The sequence below is a fragment of the Coregonus lavaretus genome, assembly GCF_964263955.1.
Source record: "Coregonus lavaretus genome assembly, chromosome: 21".
Taxonomy (NCBI): Eukaryota; Metazoa; Chordata; class Actinopteri; order Salmoniformes; family Salmonidae; genus Coregonus; species Coregonus lavaretus.
The window spans coordinates 18,819,039-18,837,067 of record NC_140008.1 but is presented as its reverse complement, the minus strand read 5'-3'; the positions used below and the strand labels follow the sequence as shown (position 1 = coordinate 18,837,067).

The 18,029-nt window shown below is 41.9% G+C and overlaps 1 protein-coding gene across 3 annotated transcripts in view; it reads left to right on the top strand.

Annotated features, from left to right (window-relative positions):
* Positions 1–18,029, top strand: part of LOC311148803 (ral guanine nucleotide dissociation stimulator-like 1) — a 35,536-nt gene that overhangs the window by 3,925 nt on the left and 13,582 nt on the right. For 2 of the 3 annotated variants that reach the window (XM_084185781.1, XM_084185783.1), the window contains exons 2-10: positions 2,635–2,766; positions 8,171–8,379; positions 8,731–8,802; positions 8,988–9,181; positions 11,312–11,445; positions 11,567–11,886; positions 14,394–14,478; positions 14,596–14,685; positions 14,824–14,910. In XM_084185781.1, coding sequence (XP_084041907.1) covers positions 2,635–2,766; positions 8,171–8,379; positions 8,731–8,802; positions 8,988–9,181; positions 11,312–11,445; positions 11,567–11,886; positions 14,394–14,478; positions 14,596–14,685; positions 14,824–14,910 — 1,323 coding nt within the window. The remainder of the gene's footprint in view (positions 1–2,634; positions 2,767–8,170; positions 8,380–8,730; positions 8,803–8,987; positions 9,182–11,311; positions 11,446–11,566; positions 11,887–14,393; positions 14,479–14,595; positions 14,686–14,823; positions 14,911–18,029) is intronic. The other variant, XM_084185782.1, reaches the window with a different exon arrangement.

Sequence of the window (18,029 nt, the reverse complement as noted above, 5' to 3'; positions counted from 1 at the left end):
GGACCTTAATGTTCTTCTTCTTGAGCCACTCCTTTGTTGCCTTGGCTGTGTGTTTTGGGTCATTGTCATGCTGGAATACCCATCCACGACCCATTTTCAATGCCCTGGCTGAGGGAAGGAGGTTCTCACCCAAGATTTGACGGTACATGGCCCCGTCCATCGTCCCTTTGATGCGGTGAAGTTGTCCTGTCCCCTTAGCAGAAAAACACACCCAAAGCATAATGTTTCCACCTCCATGTTTGATGGTGGGGATGGTGTTCTTGGGGTCATAGGCAGCATTCCTCCTCCTCCAAACACGGCGAGTTGAGTTGATGCCAAAGAGCTTGATTTTGGTCTCATCTGACCACAACACTTTCACCCAGTTCTCCTCTGAATCATTCAGATGTTCATTGGCAAACTTCAGACGGCCCTGTATATGTGCTTTCTTGAGCAGGGGGACCTTGCGGGCACTGCAGGATTTCAGTCCTTCACGGCGTAGTGTGTTACCAATTGTTTTCTTGGTGACTATGGTCCCAGCTGCCTTGAGATCATTGACAAGATCCTCCCGTGTAGTTCTGGGCTGATTCCTCACCGTTCTCATGATCATTGCAACTCCACGAGGTGAGATCTTGCATGGAGCCCCAGGCCGAGGGAGATTGACAGTTCTTGTGTGTTTCTTCCATTTGCGAATAATCGCACCAACTGTTGTCACCTTCTCACCAAGCTGCTTGACGATGGTCTTGTAGCCCATTCCAGCCTTGTGTAGGTCTACAATCTTGTCCCTGACATCCTTGGAGAGCTCTTTGGTCTTGGCTCATAATCTCAGCTCGTTACCTGTATAAAAGACACCTGGGAGCCAGAAATCTTTCTGATTGAGAGGGGGTCAAATACTTATTTCCCTCATTAAAATGCAAATAAATGTATAACATTTTTGACATGCGTTTTTCTGGATTTTGTTGTTGTTATTCTTTCTCTCACTGTTCAAATAAACCTACCATTAAAATGATAGACTGATCATTTCTTTGTCAGTGGGCAAACGTACAAAATCAGCAGGAGATCAAATACTTTTTCCCCTCACTGTATACGTTACTAGTCAAAAGTGTGGACACACCTACTCATTCCAGGGTCTTTCTTTATTTTTACTATTTTCTACATTGTAGAATAATAGTGAAGACATCAAAACTATGAAATAACACATATGGAATTATGTAGTAACCAAAAAAGTGTTAAACAACATATATTTTATATTTGCCTTGATGACAGCTTTGCACACTCTTGGCATTCTCTCAACCAGCTTCATGAGGTAGTCACCTGGAATCCATTTCAATTAACAGGTGTGCCTTCTTAAAAGTTAATTTAAGGAATTTCTTTCCTTCTTAATGCGTTTGAGCCAATCAGTTGTGTTGTGACAAGGTAGGGTGGGTATACAGAAGATAGCCCTATTTGGTAAAAGACCAAGTCCATATTATGGCAAGAACAGCTCAAATAAGCAAAGTGAAACAACAGTCCATCATTACTTTAGGACATGAAGGTCAATCAATACGGAACATTTCAAGAACTTTGGAAGTTTCTTCAAGTGCAGTCGCAAAAACCATCAAACGCTATATGATGAAACTGGCTCTCATGAGGACCACCACAGGAATGGAAGACCCAGAGTTAACTCTGCTGCAGAGGATAAGTTCATTCGAGTTACCAACCTCAGAAATTGCAGCCCAAATAAATGCTTCACAGAATTCAAGTAACAGACACATCTCAACATCAACTGTTCAGAGGAGACTGTGTGAATCAGGCCTTCATGGTCTGGGGGTGCTTTGCTGGTGACACTGTTTGTGATTTATTTAGAATTCAAGGCACACTTAACCAGCATGGCAACCACAGCATTCTGCAGCGATACACCGTCGCATCTTGTTTGGGCTTAGTGGGACTATCATTTCTTTTTTAACAGGACAATGACCCAACACACCTCCAGGCTGTGAACGGGCTATTTTACCAAGAAGGAGAGTGATGGAGGGCTGCATCAGATGACCTGGCCTCCACAATCCCCCGACCTCAACCCAATTGAGATGGTTTGGGATGAGTCGGACCGCAGAGTGAAGGAAAAGCAGCCAACAAGTGCTCAGCATATGTGGGAACTCCTTCAAGACTGTTGGAAAAGCATTCCAGGTGAAGCTGGTTGAGAGAATGCCAAGAGAGTGCAAAGCTGTCACCAAGGCAAAGGGTGGCTATTTGAAGATTTTCAAATATAAAATATAGTTTGATTTGTTTAACACTTTTTTGGTTACTACATGATTTCGTAAGTGTTATTTCATAGTTTTGATGTCTTCACTATTATTCTACAATGTAAAAAAATAGTAAAAATAAAGAAAAGCCCCTGAATGAGTAGGTGTGTCCAAACTTTTGACTGGTAGTGTATGTATATTCCGTACTCTGACATCGCTCATTCTGATATTGCTTTATTTTTTATTTATTTTTTTACATTTGGGATTGTGTGTGTATTGTTTTGTTAGGTATTACTGCTCTGTTGTTGCTAGAAACACAAACATTTTGCTGCACCTGCGATAACATTTGCAAATGTGTGTACTTGACCAATAAGCTTTGATTTGATTTGTGGTCCTGTGTTCTAATCTAGAGGATGGTTTGTCTTTGTGTTAACAGCTCATTATGGCTCTCCCACAGAGCTCTGTGCAAGACCGGGGGGAGGAAGTGGAGGAGGGGGCCATATACAACGTGACACTGAAGAGGGTCCAGATCCAGCAGGCTGCCAACAAGGGAGCAAGATGGCTGGGGGTGAGTGGACCAGTCTGCTCTTTCACAACACACTGATTGAAAGCACACAAACTTGAGAACTTGTGAGAGACCTTGTCAGGCTCAAACAATAACCCTGCTGAATGCATTATGTCCATAGACAGATGTAATCTTTCCATTAGAGAATTGATTATATAAACACCAGTTGAACAAGGCAACATTGGACAGATTGTATTACTTTGCAGAGTTATGTAAGTCTATAGGCCAGTTCATTGTGAAAGGTGTATGGCAATAGTTTTATCGATAGAGCTTGGCAGCTTCATTGTAAGATACAGTAATACCAATTTGCAATCACAGGGCATCTCTCAGCATTGTGTTGCAGGTCTGTTGTTTTAACATTTCAACTGTTGCTTTTTCCCATTTTGGCCAACACCCTGAGCAGGCCATACAAAAAACAACAGTTTCCTGATTTGCCGGTTCCAACTGCCACCATAATTCTTCTTTCCCTGCATGTTGCATCCTGTACAAGCAAAGCAAATAGAGGAGTACAACTACTCTACATTATCACATGACAGTACATATCCTGAGTACTTGTTTAATGGAGCATTATCCAGGCCCTGAGTGGGAGTAAGTGGGAGTTCTGTATATATGACCCACCGGCTCGATTCGGTCTTATGTAGCAATATTTTAAATTGTTTTTTACATTAGATAAAAGTATAGACTCAGAGCTGGAAAATTGTATATCATACACTACATTTGATTTATTTTTATTTTTATTTTTTGGGGGTAGATCAGCTTAATATTGCAGATACATTGATGGAAGTTACAATCTAATTGTCTGCATCACTTCCAATCCCCCATGTTTTTTATATATATACACACACACACATACACACACATACATACACACATACATACACATACATATCCTTTAAAAATATATATATATTCCCCTTTATTACTTTCCAACCCGGCCACCCTTTCCCTACTTGGAGTAAACTAGTGAACAACAATGCTTAGGCCTCTACTTCCAGCTTGTACTTACTATCTACATTTTATGGACACAGTCAATTTTACAATAATTATATTTTGTTTGTTTTTTCTCCTGAACTTCTTCTACTCTCAACCTCTCCGATCATTTTCATGATGTCCATCCGGTTTGCTTCTATATGCCATATCTTTCTAACTGTGCTCTTTCACAAAAGCTCCCAACCTACAAGCTATATACTTATTATGGACACAGTATGCTTACATTATTAGTTATCTTGTTATTATTTGTTGTTAGTTGTTATTAGTCCCATCCTTCAATTCCATTCAACACCTCCCATCTATCTCTTAACACCATCCATATATGATTTCTATTTGCCATATATATTTCAACTGTTCTGTGATGTCTTACAAAAGTTCTGAACCTTTCTATTCTCATTGTTTCTACAGATTGTGAATTGAAAATAAACATTTTTGCTAAAAGTATTATTATATTATTGATCGATTGACTTTTCAGATCACCCAGTAGTGCTATCTGCAAGGTTAGCTCCAGGTAAATATTGCAATCCTTTAGCCATTCCTGGACCTGTGTCCAAAAACAAGCTACAAATGGACAGTACCAAAACAAATTATCTAATGATTCTGTCTCTTCGCAGCAAAATCTGCAGAGCTGGGAAGATTGTATCCTCCATATAAATAACATTCTATTGGTAGCAAGAATTTTATATAATAATTTAAATTGAAAGATTCTAAGTTTTGAATCCGGTGTCGTTTTGCGTATCAGTTCATAAACACTATGCCATGGGATCGGTACGTCAAAATCTCTTCCCAACTATTTTGCAATCTATATGGGACGGCTGTCAATCCTTTGGTCCTTAAATGTAACTGATACTCATACACTACAGTTGAGGAACAATGGGAAAGTAATTCTGCTTTGAAAGTTGATAAACTTGTAACCCCACTTTTGAGAAAATGGCTTTGAATGTTTTGGTACACCTTCTGGAGAGCTCTTCTGTCACGCCCTGGCTCTAGGGACTCTTTTAAGTTGAGCCAGGGTGTGTAGAGTTTATGTTTTGTGCTCGTTGTGTCTGTTCTAGTTTTGTAGTTCTATGTTGGCCAGTGTGGTTCTCAATCAGAGGCAACGTGTATCAGCTGTTGCTTGTTGTCTCTGATTGGGAACCATACTTAAGCAGCCAGTTTTCCCACAGTGTTTGTGGGATCTTGTTCCTGTGTAGGTTTGTGTTTTGCAGCTTTGGACGTCACGTATCGATTTGTTGTTTTTGTTCGTGTAATCATTATTTAATAAATATGTTCACCTTCCACGCTGCGCCTTGGTCCTCTGTATCCGACGATCGTGACATCTTCTTTGTCTACAACCATTCAGCATCGTTCACACCCTCTTAAACCATAGCCCCACCCATCTCTTTAAGGATTCACATGTGAGGCCATGTGCTAAACAAAGTCAGTACGGTAGTGTACTAAACAAACAAAGATTCTAAAGACTAAAGGCTGGTTTATACTACGTCTATCGACATGTCTGTAGACAGTTGTCGCAGTGACATCATGAACATTCTATTGTCGTCATTCTGAAAAAGTCTAAACACAAAAACGACATGCTGAATGACATCAGCAGCCTGGGGTCCAAAATAGCATAACTGGAGTATTTTAACACCAATAACCCATTCGTTTAGAAACTAATTTAGTATATGTTAATCTAGCAAACCAGGCAACTAAAAGCAACTTTCTAAACAATGTTTTGGTTCGTTTCTAGCTTGTTAGCTAGCTAAAGTTAAGTTAGCTGGCTAGCCAGTTCAAATAATGACCATATCATAGCTGACAACGCCTTAACTTTAGCAAATTTGTATTCATTATTACAGGAATATAAACTTGTAACAAGATCATTATTTACAAGTTAATGGCGAGCTAATTACAGAAAATAGTTTACGGTTGTGAGTGTGACTAAATTAAAGCAGGGCATTCTACCGGAGAATTTTAGAACTTGGACACTGTCTCGTTGGCCTAAAACTATATCCTAATTTGACTTTGGTGCAGGTCATGTTGTTCTTTACATTACCGTCTCTGGTATACACACACTATATCAAATGAAATCAAAGTTTATTCATCACATGCACAGGATACAGAAGGTGTAAATGGTACAGTGAAATGGTTACTTGCATAGTGGAGTCTTTTGTTTAGACATCTAGCTAGCTAGCAAAACAATGAACCATAATCCCAACTCATAACGTTACTACCATGCATGACTCTGCAGGTAGCTAAAGCTAACCAACTAGTTTCAATGTTAGCTAGCTAACTAACATTAGGCTATAACTAGCAATGCAAATGGGCTTCTGAGATACATTTTACATTTTAGTCATTTAACAGACGCTCTTATCCAGAGCGACTTACAGTTAGTGAGTGCATAAATTTTTCATACTGGCCCCCCGTGGGAATCGAACCCACAACCCTGGCGTTGCAAGCGCCATGCTCTACCAACTGAGCAACTGACTTGTACCACCTTTCAACGAAAAGGAGATGGATGTACAGTACCGGTCAAAAGTTTGGACACCTACTCATTCAAGTGTTTTTCTTTATTTTTACTATTTTCTACATTGTAGAATAATAGTGAAGACATCAAAACGATGAAATAACACATATGGAATCACGTAGTAACCAAAAAAAGTGTTAAACAAATCAAAATATATTTGAGATTCTTCAAAGTAGCCACCCTTGGCCTTCATGACAGCTTTGCACACTCTTGCAAGGTCGCTTTTTAGGCCCTTAGCCTATAAGTGAAAACAAATTTGTAAACTGGATTACATCATCGCCACACCGGAGCGCAGGACAAAAAACCTGGCTGTATCATGTCAACATGTTGAAACCATACAAATAATATTACTACACGCAACGTTAGCTAGAGATCCAGCCAGCTAACGTTAGCTAGCTAGTTTACAGTAAGCTTTAACTTGCAATGAAAACGACTTTCTGACAAAATTAGAAATGTGTAATATCTGAAAATGTAGCTTGCTAGATTCTCTTACCCATATACATGGATAAACACTTCTCCCTCTCTGTCACGGATGCCATGGTTGCCCTGTTTGAAGATGTAATCCGGAGACAGGTGTTTTATACAACAGCCTTCTGTGTGTTTTCTTTTCAACTCCATCCGCATATTTGCAATCAAACTCCCAAACTTTCTACATCTCCTTAGCTATCATACTCTGCTTCCACCGGGCATTCCACTGATTTCAAAACTCGGTCATCTTCTTCCGTGACAACAACATTGTTGATCGCCGTTTCAGAAGACTCTACAATGTCTGGTTCAATAAAAATGTTTTTACCTAAATCAGGGATTTCCTCATCGTCTGATTCATTTTCAGAGTCAGAGAGAGTCAGCATGGCACGATTGTCCTCCAGAAAGTGGAGAGCATTAGCAACACTTTTGCAGTTTTTTGTGATATCTTTCAAAAAAGCTGCGTTAGAAAGGATTACCTACACATACTGAGCAGCTCGTGTTATAGACCGAAGCATGCTACATGGCAGACCAATCCGAATTCATCTCTCTGCATGTCCAGCCCATCTATTATCTCTCAGCCAATCATGGCTAGTCTTTTTCCATGGCTAAACCAACTAGGCACGTAATTTAACAATTGTATTTGTATTTACAGATGGCATACAAGTTTGTTATTAAGACACATGAAAGTTCACATGTTCCAGAGAGCATTTCTGCCAGAAAAGCAATTTTGATAAAAAAAATTATGTTTACGTTCAAATGCCTCCTGTGAAGTAGTGACGAGACATATGCCTAGTTTCCTGAAACGAGTTACATATGAGTAAGCCAGTGAAAGCAAGACATTGTCTGTCCTGTTAGTTGTCTTTCTGTGGTTGTTGTTGATTGTAATCCCCTCATTTGTTTAGTGGGAAAGCAAGATAACGTAAACGGTGAGCCACACTGGTGCTTTGTTTGTTGTGGCATTGCCCATAGGGTGCCATCAGAAGAAATGTTATACAAATGCATATACAGTGTGAATGTACATGTATATTTTTGCTACTCAACAGTCAGTACATTTCCAGTGGATAGATTTTTGCCAGAGAGCAGTGCTGACTGAGAGTAAAGAGCTAGTTGGAGTTGGACTGAGTGCTGTCCTCTTTGCCTCCCTCTTTGAGCCAGAGGACAGGGTGAAAGAGGGGCGCTCCGTTCCATGATTAGAAGCAGATTGGAGGGTTTCCTATTGTAGCATGCTAGCAGCACCAAGTTTTCCCTTCCTTTTTTTTTCTCTCTCTCACTCCCTTCTCTCTCCCCTCATTCTTCCTAACAGACACCATACTCGGACACATCTGCTTAAGAATTAAATATAGAGTGCCCTTTGTCTCACCACCTCTCCGTCTGTCCCTCCAACTCCCTCTCCCCCATTCTCATCATTCTAATATCCCTGGTTCTTTCCATCTTATCGCATCACAGGTGGAGGGAGACCGGCTGCCTCCCGGCCACACTGTGAGCCAGCTGGAAACCTGTAAGATCCGGAGTATCCGGGCGGGAACACTGGAGCGTCTGGTGGAGACCCTGCTGATTGCGTTTGGGGACAATGACCTCACCTACACCAGCATATTCCTGTCCACATACCGCGCCTTCACCAGCACGCACACCGTGCTGCAGTTGCTGCTAGACAAGTACGTCTGGTTCTGGGCTGGGGGCCCGTGGTGGCTGGAGTGTACAGCAGGAGCTGACAACTCCTGGTCCTGGTGGGCCCTAGTGTGTGCAAGCTTTTGTCCCAGCCATAGTGCTATAACACCTGGTTCAAATAATCATCTAATCAACATGATTTTGAGGAAGTCAGTTGTATGTGTAAGTGTTGGGCTGGGATAAAGCTTGTACAGACTGTGGCTCTCCAGAACCATGGTTGAAGAACACTACTGCTCTACATTGAGAGGCTGAGGAGACTGTTACTGGTCTCACTGCTTTTACAGACTGATGGTAGACATTGCTGCTGAAATGTTGTTTTCTCTTGGTCTTTCTCTCAGGTATGGAATCCCAGAGGATAGAGGACAGACTGAGCGATGTAGACCCTTTGAAACCAAAGGAGCCATTCGAACGTACGATTTCTCAACGTCTCCTACTTGCTCTTTACTTAGTCTGTCTGTCTTTCCATATGGATTCAAGTGGAATTGTTGTTGAGTTGTTACTGTGTAGCTCCCCAGTCTGCCTTGCTATCTGTCAGCAGCAGCTTGCTCCCAGCAGCCCTCCCTGACTATCTGCCCCCCTCCCTCATCACCCTCAGTGCCCTGGCCTCCATCCTGCGAGTCTGGCTGGACCAGTGTCCAGAGGACTTCCAGGAGCCTCCATCCTACCCCTGCCTCCAGAGGGTGATGACCTACCTACAGAGGACCCTGCCTGGATCAGAGCCCATGCGTAGAGCCCAGAGTCTACTGGAGCAGCTGAAGGCCGAGGCCAGTCTGGATCTAGACTCAGAGGGTGGGTCAACAGTCTAAGATTTTTTTATTTTTTATTTAACCTTTATTTAACCAGGTAAGCCAGTTGAGAACAAGTTCTCATTTACAACTGCGACCTGGCCAAGATAAAGCAAAGCAGTGCGATTAAAAACAACAACAACACAGAGTTACACATAAATAATAAAACAAAACATACAGTCAATAACACAATAGAAAATCTATATACAGTGTGTGCAAATGTAGTAAGTTATGGAGGTAAGGCAATAAATAGGCCATAGTGCAAAATAATTACAATTTAGTATTAACACTGGAATGATAAATGTGCAGAAGATGATGTGCAAATAGAGATACTGGGGTGCAAATGAGCAAAATAAATAACAATATGGGGATGAGGTAGTTGGGTGGGCTAATTACAGATAGGCTGTGTACAGGTGCAGTGATCAGTAAGCTGCTCTGACAACTGATGCTTAAAGTTGGTGAGGGAGATAAGAGTCTCCAGCTTCAGAGATTTTTGTAGTTCGTTCCAGTCATTAGCAGCAGAGAACCGGAAGGAATGGCGGCCAAAGGAGGTGTTGGCTTTGGGGATGACCAGTGAGATATACCTGCTGGAGATACAGTGCCTTGCAAAAGTATTCCACCCCCTTGGCGTTTTTTTCCTATTTTGTTGCATTACAACCTGTAATTGAAATTGATTTTTATTTGGATTTCATGAAAATGGACATACACAAGATAGTCCAAATTGGTGAAGTGAAATGAACATTTCAAAGTTTCAAAAAATTCTAAAAAATAAATAACGGAAAAGTGGTGCGTGCATATGTATTCACCCCCTTTGCTATGAAGCCCCTAAATAAGATCTGGTGCAATTACCTTCAGAAGTCACATAATTAATTAAATAAAGTCAACCTGTGTGCAATCTAAGTGTCACATGATCTGTCACATGATCTCAGTATATATACACCTGTTCTGAAAGGCCCCAGAGTCTGCAACACCACTAAGCAAGGAGCACCACCAAGCAAGCGGCACCATGAAGACCAAGGAGCTCTCCAAACAGGTCAGGGACAAAGTTGTGGAGAAGTACAGATCAGGGTTGGGTTATAAAAAAAATATCCGAAACTTTGACCATCCCACGGAGCACCATTTTAAATCCATTATTAAAAAGTGGAAAGAATATGGCACCACAACATACCTGCCAAGGGAGGGCCGCCCACCAAAACTCACGGCCTAGGTAAGGAGGGAATTAATCAGAGAGGCAACAAAGAGACCAAAGATAACCATGAATGAGCTGCAAAGCTCCACAGCGGAGATTAGAGTATCTGTCAATAGGACCACTTTAAGCTGTACACTCCACAGAGCTGGGCTTTACGGAAGAGTGGCCAGAAAAAAAACATTGCTTAAAGAAAAAAATAAGCAAACACGTTTGGTATTCGCCAAAAGGCATGTGGGAGACTCCCCAAACACATGGAAGAAGGTACTCTGGTCAGATGAGACTAAAATTGAGCTTTTTGGCCATCAAGGAAAACGCTATGTCTGGCACAAACCCAACACCTCTCATCACCCCGAGAACACCATCCCCACAGTGAAGCATGGTGGTGGCAGCATCATGCTGTGGGGATGTTTTTCATCGGCAGGGACTGGGCAACTGGTCAGAATTGAAGGAATGATGGATGGCACTAAATACAGGGAAATTCTTGAGTGAAACCTGTTTCAGTCTTCCAGAGATTTGAGACTGGGACCGTGGTTCACCTTCCAGCAGGACAATGACCCTAAGCATACTGCTAAAGCAGGGGGGGGTGAATAGTTATGCACGCTCAAGTGTTCTGTTTTTTTGTCTTATTTCTTGTTTGTTTCACAATAAGAAATATTTTGCATCTTCAAAGTGGTAGGCATGTTGTGTAAATCAAATGATACAAACCCCCCCAAAAAATCCATTTTAATTCCAGGTTGTAAGGCAACAAAATAGGAAAAATGCCAAGGGGGGTGAATACTTTCGCAAGCCACTGTATCTAGTTAATTAGTACTCTATCCTCTCTCAATTCTTTAGTATTTTTATGTTTGTGTATCTCTCCCTCTCCTTCATTTCTCTCTCTATTTACCTATATCTCTATCTTTGGCCTTCCATCATTAATCTGATCATTACTCCTACTCCTGGTAGGTTTCTCTGGTGGTTTCCACAGCAACAGCTCCTTCTGCTTGGGTGAGGATGAGGGAGTTGAGAATGGGGTCCAGGAAGACTTCCTGTCATTTGATGCAGACTTGGTGGCCGACCAGCTGACCTATATGGATGCGGTAAGAGAAAGGCTGAGGGAGTGAGTCTGTATGGGTTGCCAGGTGGGATTTGAACAATGCAGGATAAATATACGTTTTAAGTGTTTTAATACTAATAGTGTCATTGTTTGTCTGTTTCCAGTTGTTGTTCAAGAAGGTGGTTCCTCACCACTGCCTGGGCTCCATCTGGTCCCAGAGGGATAAGAAACAGAACAAGCACAGTGCTCCCACCATCCGTGCCACCATCACCCAGTTCAACGCTGTGGCAGCGTGTGTGGTGAGCACCATACTGCACCGACGCCAGATCCGCCCACACCTCAGGGCACGGGTCATCCAGCGCTGGATAGACATCGCTCAGGAGTGTCGCATACGTAAGAACTTCTCCTCACTGCGCGCCATCGTGTCTGCCCTGCAGTCCAACCCACTCTACAGACTGAAGAGGTCCTGGTCTTGTGTACACAAGTGAGTCTTTCTTTCACAACCTGGGTGCATAATGATTAGTTACAACTAGGGCTGTTGTAGTGACCGTATTACCGCCACACCGGCAGTCATGAGTCATGACCGCAGTAAAATTCCACGTGACCGTTGAGTCACAGTAATCTCCTCTTCTGCACTCTGGACATTCGTTGGTTGTACCCAACTCGCTAATGACCATCAGGTCGCTAATGGCCTGGTACTCAGGGCTCTATTGTCCGTCTAACAACTCTGACATCAATGCAAATGCAATCGAAAATCACATCAAACACTTATCATCAAAACAGTATCATGCTTTTAAAACTCACCTCACTGTGATTCATCAATTTGAATAAAGAAGTTCAACAACAGGTTGAAACTGAGTGGAAAACATGGTCACTGTGGATGTTGTTTCAAAGCCTGATACAATGAAATGGACAGCGCTTTCTAAGGTGATGATTAACTCAAAAAACTATAGTTTATGCATATGCATAGGCCTATGAGCTCAAGCCCGAAAAAAACCCTGAATTAAAATAATGAATGTGTCGTTATACAATACCTACTGCATATTACACATGGCAGAATAACATTAAAAAAAACGTATTTAAGATGTCTTTGGTACATAATTGGTCTAGCCTATACTCCAAAATAAAAAAATTATAGTAATCACCTTTCAGGGTGGACTGTATTATCATGCATACTGGATACCTTATGCTATGCTTCAATCGTTCTATTCATGAGTCTAGGAGAGAATGTTTGTTTATTTTACCAGGTAAGTTGACTGAGAACACATTCTCATTTACAGCAACGACTTTGGGAATAGTTACAGGGATTAATTAACCAATTGGGATGATTAGGTGGCCAGATTGGGAATTTAGCCAAGACACTGGAGTTAACACCCCTACTCTTACAATAAATGTCATGGGATCTTTAGTGACCACAAAGTCAGATCACCCATTTAACATCCCATCTGAAAAACCACACCCTACACAGGGTAATGTCCCCAATCACTGCCCTGGGGCATTGGGATATTATATATTTTTTTAGACCAGAGGAAAGAGTGCCTCCTACTGGCCCTCCAACACCACTTCCAGCACCATCTGGTCTCCCATCCAGGGACCAACCAGAATCAACCCTGCTTAGCTTCAGAGGCAAGCCACCAGTGGCGATGCTGTTGGTTCATTGATTGTGCGGGGCTGCTAAGCCTACAATTATAGTGAATTTGTATTTGATTTTGAATAGCCTAGTAATAGGGCATATTTTATACTTTCATAATTAATAGGCTGACACATTACCTTTTAGATACAGAATATCTCACCACCGTGCGTTTCCATCTCCTCGCTCTCCTTCATTCCTTTCTCCAGTGTGAAGAGAGAGGGGCAGTCAACAGTTCAATTAAATGTGTTTCGTTGTGAAAACATGTTACTATCGATGTTTCTGAACAGATTTCACTAGGTTTCCCAAATTAAGCACTGGGTAAATGCAGGAACAGGGTTGGAGAGTTTGGGCAGAATAAAACCTGTCGCGCAGCAAGAGGCTGCAGGCTCCTCAAACAGTGGTTGATGCATGGAGTGAAATAACCGGAGTAGCCTGAAAAACGAACCAGCGGGAAAGCGGCCTCCATTCACTATTGGAGTGTAAATGGATGACGTATTTTTCCCCTGCCCCTGTTCCTGCCCATTTGATATTGGGCCATTCTAAATCTAAACTAATTTTACAGTAAGGACAAGATTCAAATTAGAATAGAGAAAATATGATCACTTGATGAAAGAACAGCATGTGCAGCCTGAGACAAACAGAGTGAAAGCTTTTTTTGCTACTTTCTCAAATCATCAATAGCCTATAGTCGCATCATGCAGTCCATATATGTTTTGATTTTTAAGACATTCTAAGGTTTGTATCATTAACAACTAAAGTTGCCATATAACTCTAAATCTAGCATATAGGACCTGTTTCAAATTATCACTTTTACGCTCAACATAGCCACTTCATATGTGCACTTGCTCCGGAATGGGAAAAATATCCTTTCTATTTATATTCAGCTACGTTCAATTATATTCTTACTATAAAATCATATAATAGCCTATAAAATAATGTCACGGGACTTATAAGCATATCTTGTCTGCTAAATGAACAAGCCTACAGCCTATGCCATGGCGCATAGCCAGAGAACATACAGTAGGCCAACTCATATTCTGTTCTTCTGAAGAAAATAAAAAAAACGATTCATATCATGTTTCTTTAGACCTGCCTAAAATAAATAATGGATTTATTGTGATGGTGTATATAACATAGATGTTTCAAAGGCGCGCATCAGCGGCTTGTATGCATGGAGGCCTGGAGATGCTAAACCTGTTTATGTTAAATGTCAATTACAGTGAGACCGGCGCTCTTTTGCATGACAATAACCAGCTGACCAAAATGTCATGACCGCCACAGCCCTAGTCACAACTCATGTGATAGAGTTCCTATGCATTCCTAATTAGTTCTAAACTTTCTCTATGTAATTCCCCCAGAGACAGCATGTCTACGTTTGAAGAGCTATCAGACATCTTCTCAGATCACAACAACTACCTGACCAGCCGAGAGCTACTGATGAGGGTGAGACTCTGCTCTGTTAATACCATCATATGAGAAGGATTGGTTGTTGGTGTAGTGGTTGATTTATTGATTGTAGTAGTGATTTGACATTCACACAATCTACTTTTTCCCCTACAGGAGGGCACCTCTAAATTTGCCAATCTGGAAGGCTGTGCTAAGGAGCACCAGAAACGCACTCACAAACGACTCCAGCTGCAGAAGGAAATGGTGAGAGATAGCAAGCAACTGGCAGTTTGAGGCCCTGTTTGTTTCCGTTTCAGGAAGGGAGTCCAAGTGAGATAAGCTTGGCTGTGCCTGCTTATGTATCGGTATGATTTTTAACCTTTGCTCTGTCTCTCCTCCCAGGGTGCCATGCAGGGGACGATACCTTACCTGGGCACATTCCTGACAGACCTGACCATGCTAGATACTGCACTGCCAGACCTAGTTGAGGTGAGTCTTACTATCATCCTACTCATTTTGATTGATTGTAGAGACTTCTCCTGTGTGTTGTAGGGATTGGCATGAGGACTCGAGTACTCAAATGGACGTCAAAACCCGATCTTTAACCAGAGATAAAAAAATTAAAAAATACTGTAAAACTATTTGGTGGAATGTGCTTTGTGGCTTGTCCCAGAAATGTTTTTATATTTTGTCTTGAAGAAAACGTTAATTTGCTTTAACTCTAGTGTCCCATTTGTACATGTGCATTTGCGGTGCACAACAAAAAATAAACCAAGGCAAGCATCACACAGTTCTTCTCCCTAAATTCCCTTTCCCTTCAGTGTCTCACTCACTCAATTGCGTTCAGACCGCTCCCTCTACACACGCATGCTGAGTTCCCACACAATCTCCTGTTAGGCCTACAGAAATAAATGCCTATAAAAACAGTGGGACGGTGGGCATAAAAAATGCCTCTAACTGATGGGATACACAAGCTACATTCCTTGCCAAATGATGACAGTTTTATCGCAAATTCTAAATGGACAGGTTGATTGAAGTAGGGAAATATGTGTTACACAATGAGCTGCAGTTTTGGAATAACTGCGTCAAGTCTATTTTCCGTTTAGGCTACTTTGAGAACTGCTAGTGCCATTTTAGAATTGGTTAGCCTAGGCTATAACCTCTCGAAACATAGATAGGTAGGTTCCACACTAAAAACATGCAAAAACATTAGTTTGATAAAGACAGAGCATATTTTCATCAGAATCATAAAGCCTAGGCCTACTCACCAAACGGATGTCATGGCCGTAATTCATCACCATGCAGTGTTCAATTTGGAATTGTTAATCCGTTTAGAAAATTCCAAAGCACAGGCAGAAAAAACTAAATTGAACGTCTATAGGCCTATATTGAAGAAAAGGTTTGTAACCCTGATATTTTTTTCTTTCAATGTGCCAAACTAAGCCTCGTTTAAAATGATCACTATTTGAGAATAACTGTTTCAGACGCGCATCACTTCGCACTGGCAACTTTTTTCATTTGGAAAAATATTATTTTGTTTTGTTATATTACATGTTTTTTGCTATAAAATAGGTGTCTTGACTGTGATAAGGGCTTGGGAAATAAGAGTCTTGTCTGCCAAATTAACAAAACAAGGCTATGCCATTGCACAGCCATAGGCTTCTACAAGTTAGCACCACTGCTGAGTTTACTGCCCTTTTGAAGATTGTGTTCCACGATAGAATATAACCAGTTGATATTACGGTTTCAATAAATTAATCGTTTTTTATTGACTGAATATGTATGAGGCTATTTAGCCATTTGGATTAGTTATCTGTAATGGTTATGATAAATTAGGCATTGTTGTGCACTGTTGGCATATGCATAAATGCGCACATATTTTGCCCTTGTGTTCAAAAAATGGATGACATTGTTTTAAAATTCCAAATACAAAAACAATAATCGTATGAGTACTCCAACAGTCAAAACATTTAAAATGCCCATCCCTAGTGTGTTGGGACCGCAGTTTGCAACTAGAGCATGAGTTTCCATGAGTATTTGAGTATTTGTTTGGCAGTTTTTAGAGTAGTCCACCACCGCTGTTTGTCTAGCCAGCACAGCTTGGTACACTACATGGCCAAAAGTATGTGGACACCTACTCGAACATCTCATTCCAAAATCATGGGCATTAATATGGAGTTGGTCCCCCCTTTGCTGCTAGAACAGCCTCCACTCTTTGGGGAAGGCTTTCTACTAGATGTTGGAACATTGCTACGGGGACTTGCTTCCATTCAGCCACAAGAGCATTAGTGAGGTTGGGCACTGATGTTGGGCGATTATGCCTGGCTTGCAGTCTGCGTTCCAATTGATCCCAAAGGTGTTGGATGGGGTTTTTGATGGGGTGTCCACATACTTTTGTACATATAGTGTATGTATAGGGGAAGGTGACTAGGGCTCTGTGCAGGCCAGTCAAGTTCTTCCACACCGATCTCCACTAACCATTTTTTTATGGACCTCGCTTTGTGCATGGGGGCATTGTCATGTTGAAACAGGAAAGGGCTTTCCCCAAACTGTTGCCACAAAGTTGGAAGCACAGAATCGTCTAGAATGTCATTGTATGCTTTAGCGTTAAGATTTCCCTTCCCTGGAACTAAGGGGCCTAGCCCAAACCATGAAAAACAGCCCCAGACCAATATTCCTCCTCCACCAAAGTTTACAGTTGGCACTATGCATTAGGGTAGTGTTCTCCTGGCATCCGCCAAACCCAGATTCGTCCGTTGGACTGCCAGATGGTGAAGCGTGATTCCTCACTCCAGAGAACGTGTTTCCGCTGCTCCAGAGTCCAATGGCGGCGAGCTTTACACCACTCAAGCCGACGCTTGGCATTGCGCATGGTGATCTTCGGCTTGTGTGCAGCTGCTCGGCCATGGAAACCCATTTCATGAAGCTCCCCGACGAACAGTTCTTGTGCTGACGTTGCTTCCAGGGGCAGTTTGTAACTCGGTAGTGAGTGTTGCAACCGAGGACAGATTATTTTTTACACGCTATGCGCTTCAGAACTAAGCGGTCCCGTTCTGTGAGCTTGTGTGGCCTACCACATTGAGCCGTTGTTGCTCCTAGATGTTTCCACTTCACATTAACTCCTGAGTGGCGCAGTGGTCTAAGGCACTGCATCGCAGTGCTAACTGTGCCACTAGAGATCCTGGTTCGAATCCAGGCTCTGTCGCAGCCGGCCGCGACCGGGAGACTCATGGGCGGGAATGGCCGGCAGGGATGTAGCTCAGTTGATAGAGCATGGCGTTTGCAACGCCAGGGTTGTGGGTTTGATTCCCACGGGGGGCCAGTATAAAAAAAATAATAAATAAAAAATTCACTAACTGTAAGTCGCTCTGGATAAGAGCGTCTGCTAAATGACAAAAATGTAAATGTAAAATGTAATTAACAGCACCTATAGTTGACCGGGGAAGCTCTAGCAGGGCAGAAATTTGACAAACTGACTTGTTGGAAAGGTGGCATCCTATGACGGTGTCACGTTGAAAGTCACTGAGCTCTTCAGTACGGGCCATTCTACTGTCAATGTTTGTCTATGGAGATTGCATGGCTGTGACCTCGATTTTATACACTTGTCA